The sequence below is a fragment of the Stigmatopora argus genome, chromosome 18 (assembly GCF_051989625.1).
Source record: "Stigmatopora argus isolate UIUO_Sarg chromosome 18, RoL_Sarg_1.0, whole genome shotgun sequence".
Classification (NCBI taxonomy): Eukaryota; Metazoa; Chordata; class Actinopteri; order Syngnathiformes; family Syngnathidae; genus Stigmatopora; species Stigmatopora argus.
In genome coordinates this window covers 13,890,781-13,911,734 of record NC_135404.1, presented here as the reverse complement: position 1 = coordinate 13,911,734, position 20,954 = coordinate 13,890,781, and the positions used below count along the sequence as shown (strand labels likewise).

Here is a 20,954-nt window from a genome sequence, read left to right as displayed (position 1 = left end):
GCATATGAGAACACAATTAGTATTTGTATATCTTCTATCCAGTTTAACTACAAAGTAACTCAAAATATTCAGTCTGATTTTGTTTGTTTGTATGTTTTAGCCAGTTTATTTAAAAATGGACAGACCTTTTTTACTTACTTTTCACTTTAGCTTTACAATTTTAGCCTTCAGCTTTTTGCCCCAAATATATGCCTGGTTTGCCTGATATTTTTTATTTTTGGCTTCTTTGAAATCGTCACATCTCATAGACCATAAAGTAAATCATTTCACAAAAAGAAACCAATAAACTGCATGTTAGAATACCTGAAAATCACTATACACTAAATCTTCAGCAGAATACCGCCATCTCGTGTCAGCAGGCACAATTGCAACCTTCTGAAAAACAATCACAGGAATTGTTTACATTTTACAATGAATAGACAATCATTTGATAAAATTCCACATCAAATTTTTCAACAAGTACTTCTATAAACGAGCAAGGTATTGATTTCCTTCATGAAAAGTCAAACTAATTTCAAATTACAGTTGATCGTTCTAAAATGGAAGCTTTGACTGAATTGTAAATAGTATTTTCTCGCATATATACACCGTATTTGTAACTAAAAAATGATGAATGGATAAAGGGTACGGCTTTTATGTGAACAAATTAGACTTGCACGAGGATGGATCCTAAGTTTATGTAAACAACATGCACGAAAATGAAAGGTTAAAAACCCGAAACGCCATAACGTAAGACAATACGGCCGATACGGTCATTTATTTCAAAATAGAGAAAAGATAAACAGACAAAACGCTTTTAAAACTATTTTGACGTCTATGAATGAAATTCGATGGGACAAAAATTAACCGGATCTTGCAAGAAACGTGAAAAACTCACTTAATTCCTGTCGTCGGTCGCTAACAGGCGCAGCCATTTTGCTTAGCGTTCACAAACTTGACCCCTACTTACACTTCTGGTTGAATACTGACGTAACTTCCTGTTTGAATTTGTCTATGTGCAGAAAACAGCGTTTAGGAATGTACAATCCAGCAGACGATTCATACATACAGAAAGAACAAATTTACTTAAGACTCTCCCTTCAAAGTAACACATTTGTACTCGATATTAAAACCATGAAAATGGAGGTGAAAATTGTGAATTAGGGGGCGTCTTGTACGAGATAAATTGTAAAATTCAATATGCGAGAAAATGTCTTGATTTTGGGGAAGGTGATGGCTGACTATGTACTACTAATCTCCCCCAGCCACCTCAGTGATACTACCGTGCTGTCTCCATGGGAACGGACCCATCCTGTCACTCACACTTTAACGAGCGGGGGTACTCGCCTCGAGTGGGCCTCTCCTGCTGTAAATTATTGACAACATGCGTTGATCTTATTTGAAAGGAGAAAATTCAAGCAGGGCTCATTAAAGTCGTGACATAAATTAGCAAACATTGCAACCGACTGGGCTGAGATTGACACCTGCATTTATGCTCAAATAAGTGGGCGTGCCCCGTTGTTATCGGGGGGCAAACCATGCAAAGTCGGAATGCAAATTACACCTTCTTGTGACTAACAAATTCACGTCCTTGCTCGAATAAGAACTTTAGCGTCCCAGGGGCCCTCGAAGACGGGAGTTGGGCACCCCTGGACTAGACGCACAAACATGGTGACGTCTGACTAGGAATTCCTCTCTAACACATGTGATTTGACAGTGAGATTATTTTAAGAATTCATAAATTAAACACAATTCAGTACATTCATTAAATATTGGCACACTGGAAACGCGGCAGGGAGGAAAAAGTAGATAAATATTGCAGAAAAATGGAATTTAGAATTTAAAACTATGGTATGAAGCTATCTAACAAGGCTGTACAATGCTAGCTGTATTTTAAATTCATTCAAATTTGGTGTTTCACTTGAAAACTTTACGACGTTGATATTTAAAGGCTTCCTAGCACATATACAGCGATAAAATACGCCAAAAAATAGTAAATCTGGCCCTGCGCGCTCGCCATAGTGACGTATATATAAACTTGCTAAACCGGAAGTCCCGCCCCTTTGCATCCTTTCTTTGCTAGCCAGGGTGAGCATCGCAATTTTTTACGTTAGCACAATTCTGAAATCTTCATCCATCCACATAATCCAAGTATTCTAACCACAAAATTACACTTTCATATATTACTTCCCTTCCCCTGCAATACTTAGTGCATCCATTTTTCACACAACCTGACCATAATCTCAGTAGTAGGCAATTGTCTGACGCCGTCTCTTTTCTGTGTCTTTCAGCATTCCGCTAGCTAACACGGCGCCATGGTAAGCAATTTAAAATGGAGCAAGGCCCTTGCAAACTCCTAATTTATCTATTAATGGTAGAACGGGGAATTAAAATGTAATTTGGGGAGAATACGTGGTTGAATAGGTACACTGACGCTAGCATGAGCTATGGTTGTAATTATAGTAGCATGGTGTCCTTGTTGCTAGTAGACGTCATGCTAAAGTGACTACGGATGAATAAAAGAGAATATATGAGAACCAGGAACAGCTACAAACAATGGAAGTTCGAGGATGGGTTGTAAAGGTTTCTAATATGCATGACGCCCATTTTTGACTATTAATATGTTCCTGAGACTGAGCTGCAAGGTTCCAAACATCTCCGACTGGCGTGCCGGTGATGCATTTACACTTGCTAGAGTAAAGATAGACCAAGTGCTGACTTTCGGTTTGTCACAGAAAGCCTAGTTCCACCGGTCGACCAACAAGCTACATTTAATACTCCGTTGAAATCAATTGCATGGGTATTGGCTTAAGATCTTTTGTTTTGTTTTTAGCCTCGCAAGATTGAAGAAATCAAAGATTTCCTGCTGACAGCCAGGAGGAAGGATGCTAAGTGTAAGTAAACAACAAAAAATGCAATTATTTTGTTCATTTTTGTAAACATGCTCTCAAAAACTGCAAAATATGAGTGTAAAATCACTATATTATTGCCAGACTTTTGTAAAAAAAAATGTGTCACTTTAGTGGTGGAAAATTTCAGTAGGTATCAGTCATATCGATAACCTATTGTAATATGAATAACTGTTTTATATCACCACAGTGATGTATTATAACCTAAAGCTGACGCTGATATTTTGAAGGATATTGTAAATTCAGCCTTGCCCTAAAACCTGTGTCAAGTGACCCACAAACTGCTAATTTCATTCTTAAATGCTCTTATTTTAAGATACATTTTCTTTTTGTCCACAGCCGTGAAGATCAAGAAGAACAAGGACAATGTGAAGTTCAAGGTTCGCTGCAGCAGATTTCTGTACACGCTGGTCATCACCGACAAGGAGAAGGCCGAGAAGCTCAAGCAGTCACTCCCACCCGGTCAGTGGAAACAAACAAACTTCCTTATTTGACCTGACATTTAAAGAAATAATGGTCTAATTTGCTTGTTTTGGTTTTTTTTCTCCACAGGTCTGGCTGTCAAGGAGCTGAAGTAAATTTGATGTACAGAAAATTGTAATAAAAATGAGAAAACAAAGTCTTTTTTGTATTGGTGTTTAATGTGATAGTAACTGTCAGGCCTACGCTGAACATTCAACAAGGTTGAACACAAGTAAGCACACCAAGACAGATGAGGAAGATTTTGACGCATATTGAAACATTATTTTTGTTTACTCAAGATTATTTCACAGAAACATTTTGAAGTGTGTCCTGGAATTTAAAACATTACGTCTAAACCAAGAGTGTCAGACACGGGTTGGTTCGTGGGCCGGACCATTTTAGATATAATATTTAGATATTTTTATAAATGGATTAAAAGCCCTGAATATTCAGTTTTTTATAGATCTCAAACAATATTTATTTTGAGCTTTTTATATATATTTTTAGATTTTACAAAATGATTTTTGAACTAAAAACAAAAAATGGATTCAAAAATTACAATTATTGATTTACAACGGGTAAAATCAGGACATTTAATATAAATGGTCTATACATTTAAATAAAACACTTTTATTCGCCACTAGATGCCAGTAAAGCAATTCCTGCAAACGGCACTCTTTTTTTAAAATCACTACCAAATTGCTAGTTTCCTCACTCGTCCACCAGAGGGCAGCAAAGCGATTCTTTAAATTCCCCCAATTGAGCCCAAAACTTATATACGACCACCCAACCCCTCTCTCTCGTAGCATCACATGTCGCGTCACCTCGTGGCCACGGTGCGCGCTCCCACTGACTCGTGCACGCGCACCCTGGGTCCACACACCCGGGATAAAGCAGTAGCTCGTCATTCTTGACCAAGTGGGGCTTTCCACTGGATCGAAGCATTCCGCTGCGTGTTTTGATCTCGCGTGCGTGAGTGAGTGCGTGCGTGCGTGCGTGTCTCCACCACTCTCACGCATCCACGCACGCACCGAGGATGTTGTCATCTCCGCCTTTGTCTCACGCGAGACGGGACTGAGGAGGACGCTTTGAACTTTTGGACATTTTTTGGGGGGGGATCCGGCTCCGCGCGGGCAGGGATGTCTTCTTCACGCGTGGATTACATCGCTCCGTGGTGGATTTACTGGCTGCACAGTTTCCCGCACGTCAACTTGAGGTTGCAGCCCGTGGACAACAGCTTCGAGCCCGAAGATGGGGACTACCAGCAGGTCAGCATCATCCCGAGAAGCACTTTTCATCCTCTCGCATTCTTCTGATGGCACTTTTTTTTAATGGGGTCATTCTGGAATGAAGTCACGTGACAGTGAACAGCTTCATTGTTTCAGATGATTCATAACGTAACTAAAACCCTACTTGGAAAATAGCCATATTACTATATTAAAATGTATCCTACGCAGGGAACATTGTTTTTCAAACCTAAATCCATTTCAGTGCTCAACGACCCCAAATAGAAAACCCTACTCTGAATTGTTACGTTTTACTTCAAGGCATAAACCTGACATAAAAAAATAAAAACGTGATTTTCCTGTCCTAATGAATTGGACGTCTAGTGCCTTCAAAGAGTTAAGAAGAAAGTGAAACCAAAAGACTCCATAATTAACAGAAAGTGAATTTAAATTTACAGGAATGAAGATTTGTCCAGAAATGTCAAATGTAAAATATGATTTTGTGGTTAAAAAAAAAGCATCTTCCATGTGTGTGTATTTGTATTTGAATGTGTGTATGTGTGTGTGTATGTGTGTGTGTGTGTGTGTGTGTGTGTGTGTGCATGTGTATGTGTGAATGTGTATTTGTATGTGTGTATGTGTGTATGTGTGTATGTGTGTATTTGTGTATTTGTGTGTGTAAGTGTACGTGTATTTGTGTGTGTGTACGTGTGTATTTGTGTATGCGTGTGTGTATGTGTATGTGTGTGTGCATGTGTATGTGAATGTGTATCTGTGTGTGTGTATGTATGTATGTATTTGTGTGTGTGCATGTGTAAGTGTACGTGTATTTGTGTGTGTACGTGTGTGTGTATGCGTGTATATGTATGTATATGTATATGTAAATGTGTATGTATGTGTATGTGTACGTGTGTGTATCTGTGTATGTGTATCTGTGTGTGTGCATGTGTCTGTGTGTGTGTGTATGTGTATATGTATATGAATGGTATATGTATATGGACATACATGTATATATTATACATGTAGTACATGTACGTGAGTGAATATATATATGTATATTATATATATTATAATTGTTTTTTTCTTCTTATATTGCATCCCAACTGGTATCATGTAACATTTTGGATAATGGTTGAGGCCATCTGCCATGTGACTTTTGGCCATTCTTGTCGTTTGTTTGGCTTAATGAGCGCCAACAATTCAATTTAGAGGTCGGGGGGGTCAGATGACTGAGGCTAGGCCTTCCCATTGGTGGAAAAATTGCAGCGTGGGCTGAATTCCTCTCCGGACAGCGTGTTCTGGCTTTTGTCAAGCAGAAGGCATCATGTGTTCCGTCATAGTTGGTTTTGGACTTCCTAAACAATGCCTTTTTATACAGGTAGCCTAGCATAGCATTGGTGCTAATGAGCAAGGCATGATCCGGGTTTCTGTCATTAAAGCTAATCAACGTAGACTAAGGAAAAAAATGAAAAGTTATGGTTTAACGCTCTACTTGGCATTTAAAAAGTATCTAAAAAATATATATTATTTTGGATATATCACAACGCAAACTTGGGCTTGTATGCTTAGCTTTGTTTACACATTTGCTTTTGCGAATTGATTTTTTTTTCCATTGAATAGAGCTTCATTGGCTTGACAATTTTTTCTAGGCGGCCTTTGTAGTTTAAAATGAGAGAACCTTTGCTTATGTGCACCACTGTGATTTTATTTTAGATTGGTCAATCATTAAAAAAAAATAATAATAATTTCCTCGATTGGGTTCCGCTTTGATGAAAAGGTTGTTTAAAAAAATAGCTGAGCACTATATCTCATATCCTAATTTTCTTCTCACTTTACTTTTTCTTGCAACAAATAGATTGATTTGAATTTTTAAAAATCCCAAATTTGACCCTATTTTTTCATCCTAAGACGACCAAACGCCGACTCTCCATGCCGCCATTCTCTGACACAAGAAGCATAACAACATGCCGTCCTGAGGCAAAAATCCACAATAAGTGATGGGGGGTGGGTTTCTCCTTTTGTTGCGCACCCGCTTCCGGCACCCTCGACTCCTCTGGGTCGCGAGTGTTGACTTTCCAAGAGCGATTTGGCTCAAAACAAGAATCCCAACATGGCCACCTTGACCGAAATCTGAGAATCGTAAGCACGTCACCCCCTCTTCAAGCTAATTTGCGACAACGAAGCCCCCTTCTTCCTCCCCCACCACTGGGTCACCGCGACCTAATGGCCCCCCCAAGCTGCCGACGAGGCCCGGCGGAGCGCACCGTGGCGTAAAAAGACCCCGGTACCGACCCCCCTTCCCCGAGGCGACAAACCGCACATCACGGAGGATGACGACGATTGGAGGAAGGGTGCCGATGGGGGAGGCGAGCGAGGGGGGGAGGGTGACGGGTTATCTGGGTAATTATCATGGCAGTAACTCAAGGTTTGTCACTGGTTAGCTAATGACAGTTCATCCGTGATGTCATACTGGACGATGGGAAGTCGGCCACGCCCACAGGAAATGATAGATATGTAAATAAAATGATATCATGATAAAATGACGCCATCTGCTCGTCGATTTAAAGATTCTGATCGGCAAAAAATGCACCGGATGCCAAACAAAATGTTTTGAAGGAACAAAAACTAATTATTTTAATGTAATTAGATTTGAGAGGTTGCCAGGTTGAGGAAATTCCAGCCGTTCGAATGTAAACAAACTGCGGATGCAATTTTCGCTGGGCTTTTTTCGGCTTTTGTGCTCCAAAATGTTTTCAATTTGCAAGAAAAAAATATCTATAATAAATATAAGATGAAATATCAATTCAAATTGAACATTAAAACTCCAATTGTTTAGCGTTGTTTCTTCTTATTTGCTGTCTGTCAATCAAACTAGTGAATCCCTTTCTAAATAATTGACCTCTACAGCCCTAAAATCGACAATATTTTCTTTTTTTGCCATGTTAAAATAATAATAAAATTATAATAATAAAAAATTGTTTTAATAAAAAATAATGCAATTTTTCTCACTTAAAAGTGTTTTTTTTTCAAACATTTCTAAGCGTCAAAATGTATCCCGTTGAAACCTGGAAGATGTTTTTGAAGTTAACAGCAAGTAGAAGTGCTTCTCTTCCCTATAATTTATTATTTAAAAGGCATTATTTCTGAGAAAAAAACAACTTTGTAGAGAAAGTGCTAAGGCGGACTGGCCGACTTGGGAATTTCCTGCAAAAATAGAGAGCACACGTTCTTTTTTTCTTCTCCCAGGCGATAACAAAGAGCCCATCTAGGATGCTGTTGACAGTAGGGATGGGCGATTAAGGTTCTGGGCCTCCATCGCTCGCCTTCCTTCCCCGCCGCATTCTCTCGTCCCCGCGCGTCGCCTTGGCTGCGGAGAATCACGAGATGGCTTTTGAATGGCGCCGTCACATGCTGCTCCATTCAAATAGTCGCCCACGGTTCCCCTTTTTATGCTGGCCGGGCCGCGCGCTGCCATGGAAACGGGCCGCCGTTTCATTTGTTCCATCCTGACGTGTTTTCGTGTGGCCGGATGTCGTGAACGAGGGAACGGCGAGTACCGGCAAGGAGACAGAAAGTCGTTAAGGGCACTAATATTTTATGAGTTCAAAACACATCTTCAGGGACCACACACACACACACATTTTGTTTATATAGCACAGAGGTGTCAAAGTGGTGGCCACGGGGCCAAATCTGGCCCGCCACGTCATTTTGTGCGGCCCGAGAAAGTACATTTTTATGTTATGTTATGTTTATATTCAAATAAATTGGGAATATTTGCCGTTCTTCCCCTTTTTAAATCAATAATTGGAATTTTTTTTCATGCAAAATAGTATTTTTTTCTGTTTGCGTTGTTTTTAGTTCCAAAAGCATTTTTTAATATGTGAAAATAATGATGGAAAAATATTTTCAGTTTTCCACTTGAGTATTGAGCATAATGAACAAATATTTTGTTTTTTTAATGAAAAAGAAATTATTCAAAGATGTTTTCCCTTAGTAAGAAAAAAAATATAGCACTTTAATTGCTTTTTACAGAATACGAACACACTTTGGCTTTGAAACAGGCTTTGAAACTAACCAACAAAAAAGGAATCCACATTAATGCAAGTTTGGAATTCACTTAGCAAGCCCAGTTTAAAAATAAACAAAAACTAGAAACGTCCAATCAATACCCTTCAATTTCCTGGCCACCAATTGGGAACGTACCGCTAAACCGCGAGCAAATTTTACAGTAATCCCTCGAATATCGCGGCTTCAACTTTCATGGTTTCACTACATCGCAGATTATTTTTTCCTGGAATATTTTTTAATTAAAATGTTTTTGTAAGTTCATAAAAATGTGAAAATCTACGCCCCTGTCCTCCACCTGCTACTAGGACTCAGCACTGAAGTAAAAAAAAATATATATTTTTTTATTTTAAATAGGGGTGACCCTACTTTGCGGTTTTTGGTTCATGGCGGCCATGTCTGGTCTACATTAACCGTTTCCGTATTGTTTCTCTTTGCTGTAATCTGGGTGATTCTCCCTCTTTTCGGAGCTTTTAATTCCTGGTGGGATGCATGACACTCGCCGCGGGAACATATGGCTCGGCGAGCAAAAGATGTTAAGATGTGCGGTGGGGGGGGGGGGGGGGCGTTTGCGGGGGGCGCTCAACCCATCTGCTCGCTTCGGCTGATCTATTTTAGTAGCGTATTTCACAGAAGGTGGGACGGAGAAGAAGAGGAAGCCGTTGCTGGGGGGTTGTTGAAAGACTGGAGATGAAGAGCGGCACGGGGATGGGCAGGCCGGCATCCAAAGTGAAACCCCCCACGATGCAGTTGGCCTCGTTTCTGTAGGCCCTTCAGATGTGGAGATGATGGCGTACTGATCACGGCGCTGAAACGAGGCGGAGGAAATGCCGGTTTTGTTGTTATTCTTGCAAGGAAGAGGTTGCGGAGAGTTCAAGGGGGGCGGGGCGTCCAAACTTCAGGCGGCGGGCTACCCCGGGGCCCTGCTACGTGGTTTTTGGTGGCCCGCAGAAAATGGGGAAGATTGGAATGAAGGGGGCCTTGGAAAAGATGGTTGAAGTCGGTCTATGTTGTTTTGCAATTCTCGGATTGAACACTAGAGGGAGTGAGTCGCTGGAACGGTTTGTTATTGTAATTGTTTTTATTGTTTTGGTGATCAAATAGAGTCGAGTGGGATGGATGGAGCGGTGTTGCTGGTTTTATTGACATTTTGAAGTGTAAATAAACACTCGTTACTGACACTGCGCCTTTAAATGCGATGCGCCATATAGTCGTGAAAATACGGTATATTGATTAGGGCTAGCAAGTGATGAAAAAATTTGTATGCAGCCCATAGTCGACTTTTATTCATCTTTGTTTATGTTTTATATGTCAAATGTTTTTACATATATGACAATATCCTTCATTTATTCGCAGCTATTGGTGGGTTGAAAGCGTGCCGTGTTGGTTTAAAACCACAATGCTGTCTCGTATGTGAATTATTGATCAGATCTGTGGTCTCGTTCAGTCCCTGCTGTTTCTGGGCTGCGTGGCGGCCACGGCGTTGGGCGTCAACCTGCTCTGCCTGGCCGTTTACTTGAGCTGCCTGTGCTGCCGCCGCAAGGACGACGACGACGGCGCCGAGGCGGACGGCAAGAAAAACACGTCCCGCTGCGTCACCTGGGCGGCCGTGTCCGCGGGCCTCGTCACCTGGTGAGACAAACACCGCTTTTGCCGAACAAAAAAAATTGAGGGTACGGCTTATATGCGCATAAAAACACGACATGCAAAAAACTGCAAAATGACGGCGCCCTGACACGATGACGTCACGACAAAATGGCGCCGTCGCGTCGGCGCGTGACGTCATGACGAATGCGGCCGATATTTATTTCAAACTAGAGAAAAGATAAACAGATAAAACGCTAAACAAAATTTATTTTGACAAAAAAACGTACGTATCTTGCAGAATTGGGTCACTGCGCCACAACATCAGTTTCAACTATGCAGAGGCAACCCTTTAAAGAAAGTATTCTATTGCAGTTTTAATGCATAATTTGTTATCACTTTTAATACTATTTATTCTGTAGTTGTTTTTGCATCCTGTATGGTATTGCCATTTATTGATATAGCTATATTTATCTATATTTTGTCTTTCAAAGACACTGTCCAAGGACATGGTTCATTTGAGCGGGACTTTGTTTTTACCGTCAAGTTTCTTCTTGTTATTCTCACAGTGTTTTCAATTTGTCCTTCTATTTATCGGCCAATCGCTTCACCGCATTTCCTTTCCGCCTCTCGTTTACTTTGTAGCGGATACCTAGCTTGCGTGACCCCATCTCATTAGAAGCGTTCGCAAAGTCTGCGGACACTTCCTTAAGCGACGCTCGCAGAATACGCAATGACCCGTACGGCGCTACAACGACGTGATCCGAATCGGGGAGTGGCATCAGTAGAGTATCAGCCAATAGCACACAAGTATCGGAATTGCCGCTATCGGTGCGAGACATGCAACATACAGGAAGTGACGGCACATGGTCAGTGGTTAATTTAGTGGCTCGTTAAACCGCAAAGTGGCTAATTGAATCTAGTGCAGTGGCGGCCTAGCTTTAAAACATGTGACGGTCATGCTTTTTTTTAGTCTGTGTGATTTTTTGTTGTTGTTTTGCTGCTGCCGCTTCTTTTTAGTTTTCCTTTCTATTCCCCGTCTTATCCTCTGCATTGTCATTACTCGCCATGACAGTTGTGCGCCGTCTGTGATCTCTTTGGCTTAGACGCTAGCTCAAAAAAGTATTCCATATTTTTTTAAGTGAATAAGCAAAATCTTGAAGTATGGAAACCGCTGCCTAGCGTTAATCTTGAGCTTTAGCATCGGCACAATAGCAGATTAACGAAGGGCAAGAACGCCAAGTCATAATAGCTAGCATGTGGCTTGATTTTGTGTTCAATAAGACTTTCCACACAGCATTTTATTATCTCTCTTTGTTTTTTTAATTCACTACTTACACACTATTGTGTTTAATTTACGTCACCACCGCCGGCGCTGTGGTGAAAACGCGCTGCCTTTGCTAGCTCGCACTTGCGGGCTAAACGCTAACAAGACACCTTGTTGTTTTTAGTGGTGAGCACTGTTGTCTTACAAAGCTAGTGCTAATGTATTCATACAAACATGAGACAATGGGCAACATAATCATTAAAGATATTAGGATTTTCAGTCATAAAATTGCATTTGGTAAAAAAAATAGCATTGAAGCCATAACTTTAAATTCCATCCTTAATTTGAAATGCTAACTTAAAACCTAGCTAGCTACTAGCCTAAATGGGTTTTAGTTTTGTTATCTTTCCCCTGCAAACTCCACTAGGGACACAAAACCTAAATTCCAAACCCAAATTTGACATTAGACAAGCTGCTACGTCCGCCTCGTGTTATTTGTGTGATGATTCATTTCATTCTGAAAATAAACCCAAAGAAAAAGCACGTGGGGAGCTAGCTAATCCCGTCGCTGCCCGCTGAGCGGAAATCTGACAACAGGACAACCGACTGTTCCTCTCTCGCAGCGTGGCCGTGGGCGTGGGTTTCTACGGCAACAGCGAGACCAACGACGGCGTCTACCAACTGACGTACTCGCTGTACAACGCCAACAACACGCTGAGCGGCGTGGACAGCCTGGTAGGTACAACGCAAAAAGTTCAAAGTTGCATATTATTAGCATTTGACATGGAAATGCATCTTTTCAAACTTTAAACCTGCCTAAAAACTGCCCAAAAATCAGAAATCATCCTCCCATAAAACCCTTTCCCATGTTTTTGACGGTAGAACCAAGCAACAAACGTGACGCCGTTTGCCGAATACGTGAACTCCGACCGGCGCATAATTGGATGTGACGGTCTTTATTTGGGAATGCCTTGCTCGGTGGTTTTCTGAAGGGAGCCCATGCGTCTATGGACTGTTAAAAAGTGCTGGTCTTAATCTGGACAAAGAACCCAGTGTCCCGCGGTTCCCCACGGGAAAGCAAGCGGTTATAATGAGGGTGCAAAAGGGAAGTATTTGAAGCTTTCATTTCAATTGGAGAAAGGCCGCATTTCCTTTGTCCACATGCAAGGCCCTGATTGGCCACGGTCTGAAAGATATGCAGATGATGAGCTGATGGTTCTCACGTAGCCTGCACACCCGCGTTTAAAAACCCAGGCTTTTGAAAGTATTTATTTTTTTAAACTTTGAAAACTTAACCTTGGACTAAAACCCCAATTTAAACCCCATAGAGCACTTTAGTTGAAGTAATTCCCATCCTGTTCAAACATTTATGCGCACCCACAAGGTTTTTATTCACATTTAGTCTTCCGTAAATTTCCCGGCGAGCTACGTGATAGCAATTTTACAGTTATTATTACGGTAATAAACCCTGGAAAATACCCAGTTGTGTTTTTTTACTTGATATTATTGCGGGAAAGTGTATAGAAAGCAGCTAAAGTCACATTTCTGAGATCAAAAGGAATGATTTTACACCCGTTTTTTTATTACACGCTTCAGTTTCCACGTTAAAGTTTAATTAGATTTTATATTCTTGTGACAAATTTAGCTCACCATGGACAAAAATGCACCAAAACTTTCCCAAAAAAGCACAGTCTGATCACCTTAAATAATAATAATTCTCGGCATGTATAAAGAGCGCGACGCGTCAAATTTTCCAAATGTCACACCATCTTTGTAATATTCATATTTTTTTCTACAGCTTGTCAAGATAAAATCACAACATGAAATTGCTTTGCGCCCCAACTAACTCAAGCCAATTACGACTTCCCCCATCACGCTCGGATAAAATCCAAAGGGAAAATCATATCTTCCTCCACATTTAAAATCAAATTTTCACACGACTGCTGCCCTAAATATAGCAAAACTGGCAAACAATGTATATATTTAATACAAAACACCAATATCCAACTGCTCATCTCAACATGGAACTGATTTAATCAAAGATAGCATCCAATTCCGCTACGTAAACATCACATTTCCGCTATTAGCATGCGCCTCTTCTTCAATAAGAAAAACAATATTGCTTTTTTTGTATTAATCAGAAATGGAGTGACATTTCCCTGCAAAATGGAAACGTTAATGAGCTCCATCGACTCTTTTGGAGTCGATTAAAATGGCAACTAATCGCTCAGGCAACAATACCAACGCTACGCTATTAGCCGCAAAGCACCCCCAGCTGAAGGGGAGCATTTATTAGCCTTTTTAATTATCTCGCCATTTCATTGTAAACAAGCGCTCCCTCCGAGCTAATTCGGACGCTATAATTAAAGCGCGAGTGGAGTAAATTTGGCAGTTTTCCGTTCTTCCCTGGAGGTTTTATTACCTGCCAGTTTAAAGCGCTAAACGCTATCGCTATCGCTAAAGCTACGTAAAGCGACCTGTGACTTTTTAATTTGTTTTTCCCCCAGAAAAAGATCAAACATAACAATGTAAACAATACAAAGGCAAAATCATTGTATCTCTATTGCACTGCTAGCAATCTACCCCCCCAAAAAAATCTGTTTACATTTTTTAGCTGTTTAAATCTTCATATTTGTATAAAAACTGTTGTTTTTATTTTTAAACACACAAATCCCATCTTTATTTGTCCTCCAATGGAAAATGCTCCTTCGTAACTGTTGCGATTTTACTTAATACATCACTTTATTTTTATTAGAATATTGCATTTACTGTAGTGGTGTATTTTCCGGACTATAAGCCACACTTTATTCATATTTCGGCTGAGCCTGCGACCTATCCTAAAGTTCTATTAATGTGTTTTAAGTTTTTCTCGTTGACTCCCAACAGCTTATGTTGTTTTTTTAGGCCTGTAATTCTCAAAAAGTCACATTTACAGGTGCATATTTTGTTTATTAGCCCCTATTTTACTTGAAATTACTATAATGTTTGATCTTGGTTTTTCATCAATTCCAAAAACTGACTCCCAAAAATGCAAGTTATACTCCAGAACGAGTTTTTCTTTCTGACAAAATATGAGTTAATAATTTTGACTATTTTTGGAATGGCGTCCCATCGGTCCATCTTATCACGGCGTCTTCTTTTGCGTGGTGAGCTGCAGGTGAGCACCACCATGGGCAACATGAAGAGCGGCCTTCATCAGCACCTGGCCCGATTGGACGAGATCTTCGCCACGCGCGGCGACTACGTCCAGACGCTGCAGTTCATGCAGAAGATGGCCAACAATGTCATCGAGCAGCTGGTGGGCTTGCCCGACTGGGCCAAAGCCGACATGGACTTGGCGTCTGTAGCCAAAATGGCGGCCGACATGGAGTACTACAGGTGAGCCAAGGTTTCAGTTTCACTTATGACAATAACTAGCTATGGCTACGTGCTAACGTCGTTTATTGTGTTTTCTTTGTGTCCCAGGTGGCTAGCTTACTTGCTACTCCTCATTCTGGATCTCATCATCTGCTTGCTAGCTTGTCTGGGACTCGCCAAACGCTCTCGTTGGCTCCTCACCACGTGAGTCTGCCGCGTTTTGTCGTCCGATATTCTCCGGGAAGGTGGTTAAAAAAACTTGTTACGATGGCAATAACCATCCGGAGTCGATTGGGTAAACATTCTTCGCCCCAGACGCCCGCGCCGCGTTTAATCGGACCGTTGAGCGCCCCTAAATCAAAATGGGATTGGAAAAAAGTGACAAAAAGCCGTAGGACTGTAAAATGAAAATCGTTTGCTATAATACAGTGACACGTATTTTCCCTTCTGGTAAACAGTTCTTTTAATAAATATGTTTCTACTCTAATTATTACATAAAATGAGTTTTAATGAGTGTTGTCGTTGGATACACGAGTGGACGGGACGGTTTAAAGGAGGCCCACCTGGAAATCCTAGTGGGATGTCAAACTGAAAAAAATATCAACAACATACAACAAATTAAATTGCCAATTTTTAACTTCTGTCCCACTGTGTAAACTCTAATTGACTGGTTTATGTACCAGCGTGACCAGTAGGAAAAACCGCAAATCCAGGAATGGTTTTGCTAATACAACAACCGACGAATACTCTTTTTCTTAGCTAACGTCTTCAAGCTCGTTAGGAACTCCAACGCCGGTTTGAAACCCTGACTTTAAACAACTGCTCTCTGGCTATCTTAAAATAAAACCCATTAATAGGTTTTGAATGCCTCTTTTCTCCGTTTTTGACCGTAGACATCGGCAGGTCACCGTCCAGCCTTCAGTTAGCGCCTAGCTAGCAGCGCGTAGCCGCGATTCCTTCGGGGAGAGCGTTCAGGGAGGCGTAAAAATCCAGCGGAACGTCCGTCCATCCAGCCGTGCATCGCCCTGTCGCCCTCAATCGCTCAGCCACGTTCGCCCTGCAACCCATAACAACTCACGCGTTGCCACCCCACTTCAACCCGCATTTAGCTCCAAGCCTTTTTGTCCAACCATCCCACGGGATGCTCTTTTTTTTCGCCAATTCGACTGGAATTTATAAGCGGTTTAAATAGTGCCATCCAATGTAGAAAACTGTCGAATTTCAGTATTCTCGTTGACTGTTTTTATTTTTTTTATGTGAGCCTTGTGGATTCATATTTAGTGCAATCTTGCTTATTCGCAGATGAAGTAATTAATTCCATATTTGTTGGAATGCTCCGTTAGGATGATGCTGTGCGGGGTGCTGACGTTGATACTCAGCTGGGCTTCGTTGGGGGCGCAGTTGGCCGCCGCCGTGGTGAGTTTATGCTACAATTTATCTGAACTTTATTGATTTTTGAAAAATCATTATTTATCCCGTTATTGCTGCCGCTAACGTGTACCTTCGGTACAAACCGGAAGAGATAATCCCTCCAATGAGGAAAAGGTCCCGTTAGCGAGGACTGTGGAACGAATTAGAGAATTTACATATAAAGTACACCTCTACTTACGAAATTTTCAAGTTACGAAAAAAGTCTCGAAACCAATTAATTTAGTAAGTTGGGGTACGACTGTAGTCACGTTTCAGGATATTATTAAGGATTCCTCTTCAGGTTTCAAGCCTGTCTCGTTAAAGTTAGCTTTTCAAAGTAATATTTCAAGCTAGGGGGAAGATTGGCCTCCTTTTGAGGGTGCCGTGTGCTTATTTTTAGGGTACCAGCGACTTCTGTGTGGCGCCTGATAAATTCATCCTGAGCCAAATCAAAGGTGTCATCGGCACAGGTGAGAACACTGACACGTCATTGGCTACAAAGCCTCTTTCTTCACTAATGCTTTTGACAGGCGACCAATCCATTTGAACTGGGACACTTGGCCATTCCGTGATCATTCCAGTTCAAACGCTTTGGACGTTTGTCCTTGTGATTGGCAGCCAGCGAGTTAACGGTTGTTTGTCTTGCAGATATCGTTCATTACTATGTTTACTGCAACCAGACGCTGAGCAACCCTTACCAGCAGGTAAATTCATATTAATAGTCATAAATATGACCGGGTGAGTGAGTTCAAATATTGGAAACGTTGTTTATTTGGTTTAGCAGGTGTCATAAGTTGACTTTTTCTGTTGGAAAGGCTCACAAACTGTTCAAAGTCCATACGAGGCGTCGCTGATTGGTTGATGGAGAAGGCACAAGCTCCACCTCTCTTTCCTCAAATAATATTGTTTTAGCTTTTTGGGTTAGTGTCTAAAAGATTAGTTTAAAAAAACTGCTGAAAAAAGTGGCCCAGGGCTTCATTTAGACGAAAATAAGGGTTTAAAAGTAGGCCAAATTTGCCTTTTTAAGCCAACACTGCTCTTTTTAAAGTAGTGTAATGTTTGGGTTTTTCTGCCCTCCGGTGGTAGAAATGTAGAATTACACCACCCAGATTTATGACAAATATAGAAGCAGTTTTATCTTCCCTAAAAGTCACCCGTCATCCAAAATGCTCGCCACGAATCAAAATAATCATGATATTATCCATTTTGGAGCAAAAACATGAAATTATTAAAATCTCTGTGCGATCAAATGGAATATTTAGGTTTAAAAGTTGCATTTTCATCCTTTGTTTGCAGCCTCTGACACTTTTCCAGAGATCTCTGACCACCATGCAGATCCAGATCCAAAGTTTACTCCTGTTCGCCGTGCCGCTCTTCCCCACGGCGGAGGTACCCGAAGAGCACGCCAACCCGCTAACACCCTCGCCAACCGTGGGCGTCGGCCATTTTCTCTTTCTTCCTCCCCGCAGAGAGACTTGGTGGGCATTCAACACGTTCTGAACTCGTCCGAGGCCAGCTTGCACCAGCTGACGGCATTATTGGACTGCCGGGGGCTCAACAAGGTACCCCCCCCAAAAAAGGGCAGACCCCAGACACCTAGCGGGAAAGTGGCAAATTAACATAATAAAAACGGGTAAACTCTCAGGACTACCTGGACGCCATGGTGGGCGTTTGTTACGACGGCGTGGAGGGGGTGCTCTATCTGTGCCTCTTTTCCGTACTGGCGGCGTGTGCCTTTACCATCATGCTTTGCGCCATCCCCAAGGCCTGGAGACAGATCGCTAGCAGGTCAGTGTTCGGGAAAATACCTTTAAAAAGGACTTAGTGTCGGGTTTTTAAAGATGCTAATGTGTGCTAGCTGTGGGATGTCAACTAGCTTGGGATTTATGAGCCGGAAAATACATTGTTGGATAGTTGCTGCACGTTTTGTGGTTGGCAGGAACGCCTTGCAGGTTTAAAATCAGGGGTTCAATCCTGGGAGTTTGCATGTTGGGATTTTCTGTGTGGATTTTCTCCGGGTGCTTCTTCCTAGATCCCAACACACGGCACGCTAAGCTGATTGAATGCTTGCCTGAGGATCGTCTCTAGCTGGGATAGGCTCCGGCACCCCCGAGGAGATGATTATAGTGCCTCTGGGCAATCATTGCAAATATGAATTTATATCTTGCTAATCCCAAAATAACTGAAAATACTGAATATTGAACCATGTCAATCACGCCACTTTCTATCCTTAACCCCGCCCCCCAGCGAGCAGGATTATGACGACATGGACGAGGAGGACCCCTTCAACCCACGGCGAAACCGAATGGGCTCCCAAAACCAGAATCACAGCACTTTGCCCAGCTTTTGTAGCTACAGCAGCAGCATGGGCAGCCACGACAGTCTTCAGCCCCCCGTGGTCCCCCTCTCCGGCGCCCCCCTGGGCGACTACATGTGAGGGCTTCAAAGCGGCCTCGCACCCGGACTGATCCGGCTTTGACTGGTCCGTTCGTTTTTTCCTCAGGAATCAGACGGCGCTGTTCGGTGGGAACCCTCGCTTCGAAAACGTGCCTCTGATTGGACGAGGCTCGCCGCCGCCCTCGGTAGGTCCTGTCTTTGCTTTAAATTTAATATCCAATTATTATTTTTTTCAAAATTATTCCTTAATTTGACTCATTTTGAATGGGAATTTTCACTTGCAATAATAATTTAAAATCATGCAATTTAGCATTAAATGGCTCCCAATGATGATCGCTTTTTCACACATTAGAATTTAAGAGTCATTTGTTGCTAGGTAGAATTCACGTAATCACAATAGCTGAAGCAAAAATTAAAGGCATGGTGTCAAAGTGACGGCCCGCGGGCCAAATGTGGCCCGCCGCATCAGTCTGAGCGGTCCGGGAAAGTAAATGATGAGTGCCGGATTTTCCGTTTTATGATCAAATTCAAAAGAAGATTAGAGATTTATAGGGAATATTTCCCATATTTCCACCTTTATAAATCAATAATTACTGAAGATTTGTACTATATTTTGAATGTCCAAAAATCAATCAATCAGCATCATCGGAAAAGCAGTCAATTCATTCATCGATTAATTTTGGAAGACAAAACTACGACAAAAAAATGATTTCAGGCGTCTAATTTCATTGCTCGTATTCCTTTTTTAAAGAGAATAACTACTTTCCCCTTCTCACGAGCAGATGGCATGGAGGGGAAGTAACGCATTTAATATTTCATGGGACGTGAACATCGTTTAGCGTCAAACTCCCCCAGGAGGCGACCAGCGAAAAGCATGTTTTGCTCTTTAAATGACAAAAATAGCCAAGCTGCTTCCCTCTTCATATCCAGTCAGAATTTTTAAAAGAAACAGAAGTCCATTTGGACTGGCGACATTTGGATTTTGTCTTTTCTGGTCCGTAAAGTTGAATTCATTCACTCCTTCCCGCTCAAAAGTGCTGGCTGCTTCTCGGCTAACGGCTTCTGCTTTTTGTTTTTGCTCGTTTGTCTGTGGTGTCTCTGCTTCTTTTGTTTCGTCAACTTTCGAAGATATATTCTCAGCCGTATAGAAACCGAGTAAGTCTTCATTTCTTTCAACTCTTCCATCCTTCCTTTATTTCACGTTCTTCTCTGTGCACTTCTTCACATGAATGTCTCGCAAGCTAACCGGTTGCTACGTTAAATGGGAAAAACAATTGCGCCTTATAGTCCGGATTATGCATTTGGGTTTTTTGGATAAATGCCTCTTTCCCGTTGTATCCGTGCAGTATTCTCCCAGCATGAGGGCCACCTACCTGTCCATGACCGAGGAGCAACGTCGACATTTCGGCAACGATTTCCAAGCGTGAACTTTTCCGATTGTTTCCCCAAGGGGGCGCCGCGACGACCGGAACACGCTCCCAGCACCGTATACTGGGCGTGACCGTTTTGGGGGAGGTTCAATGAGAATACCTGCAGGAACCTAAAGACATTTTTGAGCAGAAGCTGGGAAAAAAAGGCAAAGACAAGCCAAGAAAACAGTTTGTGACATGATTTTTCATTCAAAACGATGACACAATTTTGTTTGAATTTGCACGCCGGATGCAGATTTTTCACCTCGACGTTGGGACACCTGGAAATGACTTTTACAACTTATTTTTTTTAATGATCTTTGTTCGTGGTGGCCGATTTGGGTTTGTATTTCATTTTTTTGTTGCCTATTGACTAATTGAAAACTGGACGTAAGCACAACAGCAGATTTGTTAACCACTGCATTGAGGCAAAGGATTTTGTTGGAGCCTTGGCTATTCATAATTAATATAAATAATAATATTTGATGCAATGTTTTAAACTTTTTTTCAGCATGTTACACTGTGTAGAGGCACTGAAATTGATGCCCGATTCTCTTTTTGGGGCCAAAAACCTTGTGTGTTGAATAAATATTTTTTTTGTATTGCTTTTTGTGTGTTTGTGAATACAATTAATTTGATCCAGCATTATTTTATTGGGTCATTTTTTATGTTTATACTGGCATTCTTGTATTTTAATTTCATTCAGCTGTGAACGTTTTAGAATCTGGATTCGATTTTGGAGGAAGTATTCATTTACATTGTCGTGTTTTATTTCAATTTTAATATCTGCTTATATATTAAACATTTTTATATACATACATTCTCTACAAATACATATCTTGAATCGTGGGTGTCCAAAATATGGCACGCTCCTCAATTTTTATTGGCC

At 41.4% G+C, this 20,954-nt stretch overlaps 3 protein-coding genes across 7 annotated transcripts in view; 2 read left to right on the top strand and 1 right to left on the bottom strand.

Moving 5' to 3' along the window:
* LOC144092784 (uncharacterized) overlaps nucleotides 1-375 on the bottom strand; it is a 155,246-nt gene extending 154,871 nt beyond the window's left edge. For both annotated transcript variants that reach the window (XM_077625876.1, XM_077625875.1), the window contains exon 1: nucleotides 304-375. The gene's annotated coding sequence lies outside the window, so the exon portion shown is untranslated. The remainder of the gene's footprint in view (nucleotides 1-303) is intronic.
* Nucleotides 376-1,994: 1,619 nt separating this feature from the next.
* On the top strand, nucleotides 1,995-3,507 carry rpl38 (ribosomal protein L38). The gene is made up of 5 exons (XM_077625920.1): nucleotides 1,995-2,067; nucleotides 2,271-2,297; nucleotides 2,813-2,873; nucleotides 3,228-3,350; nucleotides 3,441-3,507. The coding sequence occupies exons 2-5, from the start codon at nucleotides 2,295-2,297 to the stop codon at nucleotides 3,464-3,466; spliced, it is 213 nt and encodes a 70-aa protein (XP_077482046.1). The 5' UTR covers nucleotides 1,995-2,067; nucleotides 2,271-2,294; the 3' UTR covers nucleotides 3,467-3,507.
* Nucleotides 3,508-4,179: 672 nt separating this feature from the next.
* ttyh2 (tweety family member 2) lies at nucleotides 4,180-20,886 on the top strand. 4 transcript variants are annotated; one of them, XM_077626334.1, is made up of 15 exons: nucleotides 4,180-4,618; nucleotides 10,089-10,273; nucleotides 12,116-12,227; nucleotides 14,644-14,870; nucleotides 14,958-15,053; nucleotides 16,193-16,265; nucleotides 16,660-16,729; nucleotides 16,908-16,963; nucleotides 17,556-17,648; nucleotides 17,729-17,821; nucleotides 17,905-18,047; nucleotides 18,507-18,692; nucleotides 18,763-18,841; nucleotides 19,785-19,811; nucleotides 20,003-20,886. In XM_077626334.1, the coding sequence occupies exons 1-15, from the start codon at nucleotides 4,490-4,492 to the stop codon at nucleotides 20,081-20,083; spliced, it is 1,650 nt and encodes a 549-aa protein (XP_077482460.1). In that variant the 5' UTR covers nucleotides 4,180-4,489; the 3' UTR covers nucleotides 20,084-20,886. The 4 variants fall into 4 exon arrangements, with proteins under 4 accessions (XP_077482460.1, XP_077482461.1, XP_077482462.1 ...); XM_077626335.1 differs by having other exon boundaries at nucleotides 4,181-4,618; nucleotides 14,650-14,870; XM_077626336.1 differs by lacking the exon at nucleotides 19,785-19,811 and having other exon boundaries at nucleotides 4,181-4,618.
* The last annotated feature ends 68 nt before the right edge of the window (nucleotides 20,887-20,954 follow it).

Coding starts and splice junctions, on each gene's coding strand:
- ttyh2 (XM_077626334.1), top strand. CDS start 4,490: ATGTCTTCTTCACGCGTGGATTACATCGCTCCGTGGTGGATTTACTGG. Junction 12,228..14,643: donor TGAGCGGCGTGGACAGCCTG/GTAGGTACAACG, acceptor TTGCGTGGTGAG/CTGCAGGTGAGCACCACCAT. Junction 16,964..17,555: donor TGAGCAACCCTTACCAGCAG/GTAAATTCATAT, acceptor CTTTGTTTGCAG/CCTCTGACACTTTTCCAGAG.
- rpl38 (XM_077625920.1), top strand. Junction 2,874..3,227: donor CAGGAGGAAGGATGCTAAGT/GTAAGTAAACAA, acceptor TTTTGTCCACAG/CCGTGAAGATCAAGAAGAAC. Junction 3,351..3,440: donor CAAGCAGTCACTCCCACCCG/GTCAGTGGAAAC, acceptor TTTTCTCCACAG/GTCTGGCTGTCAAGGAGCTG.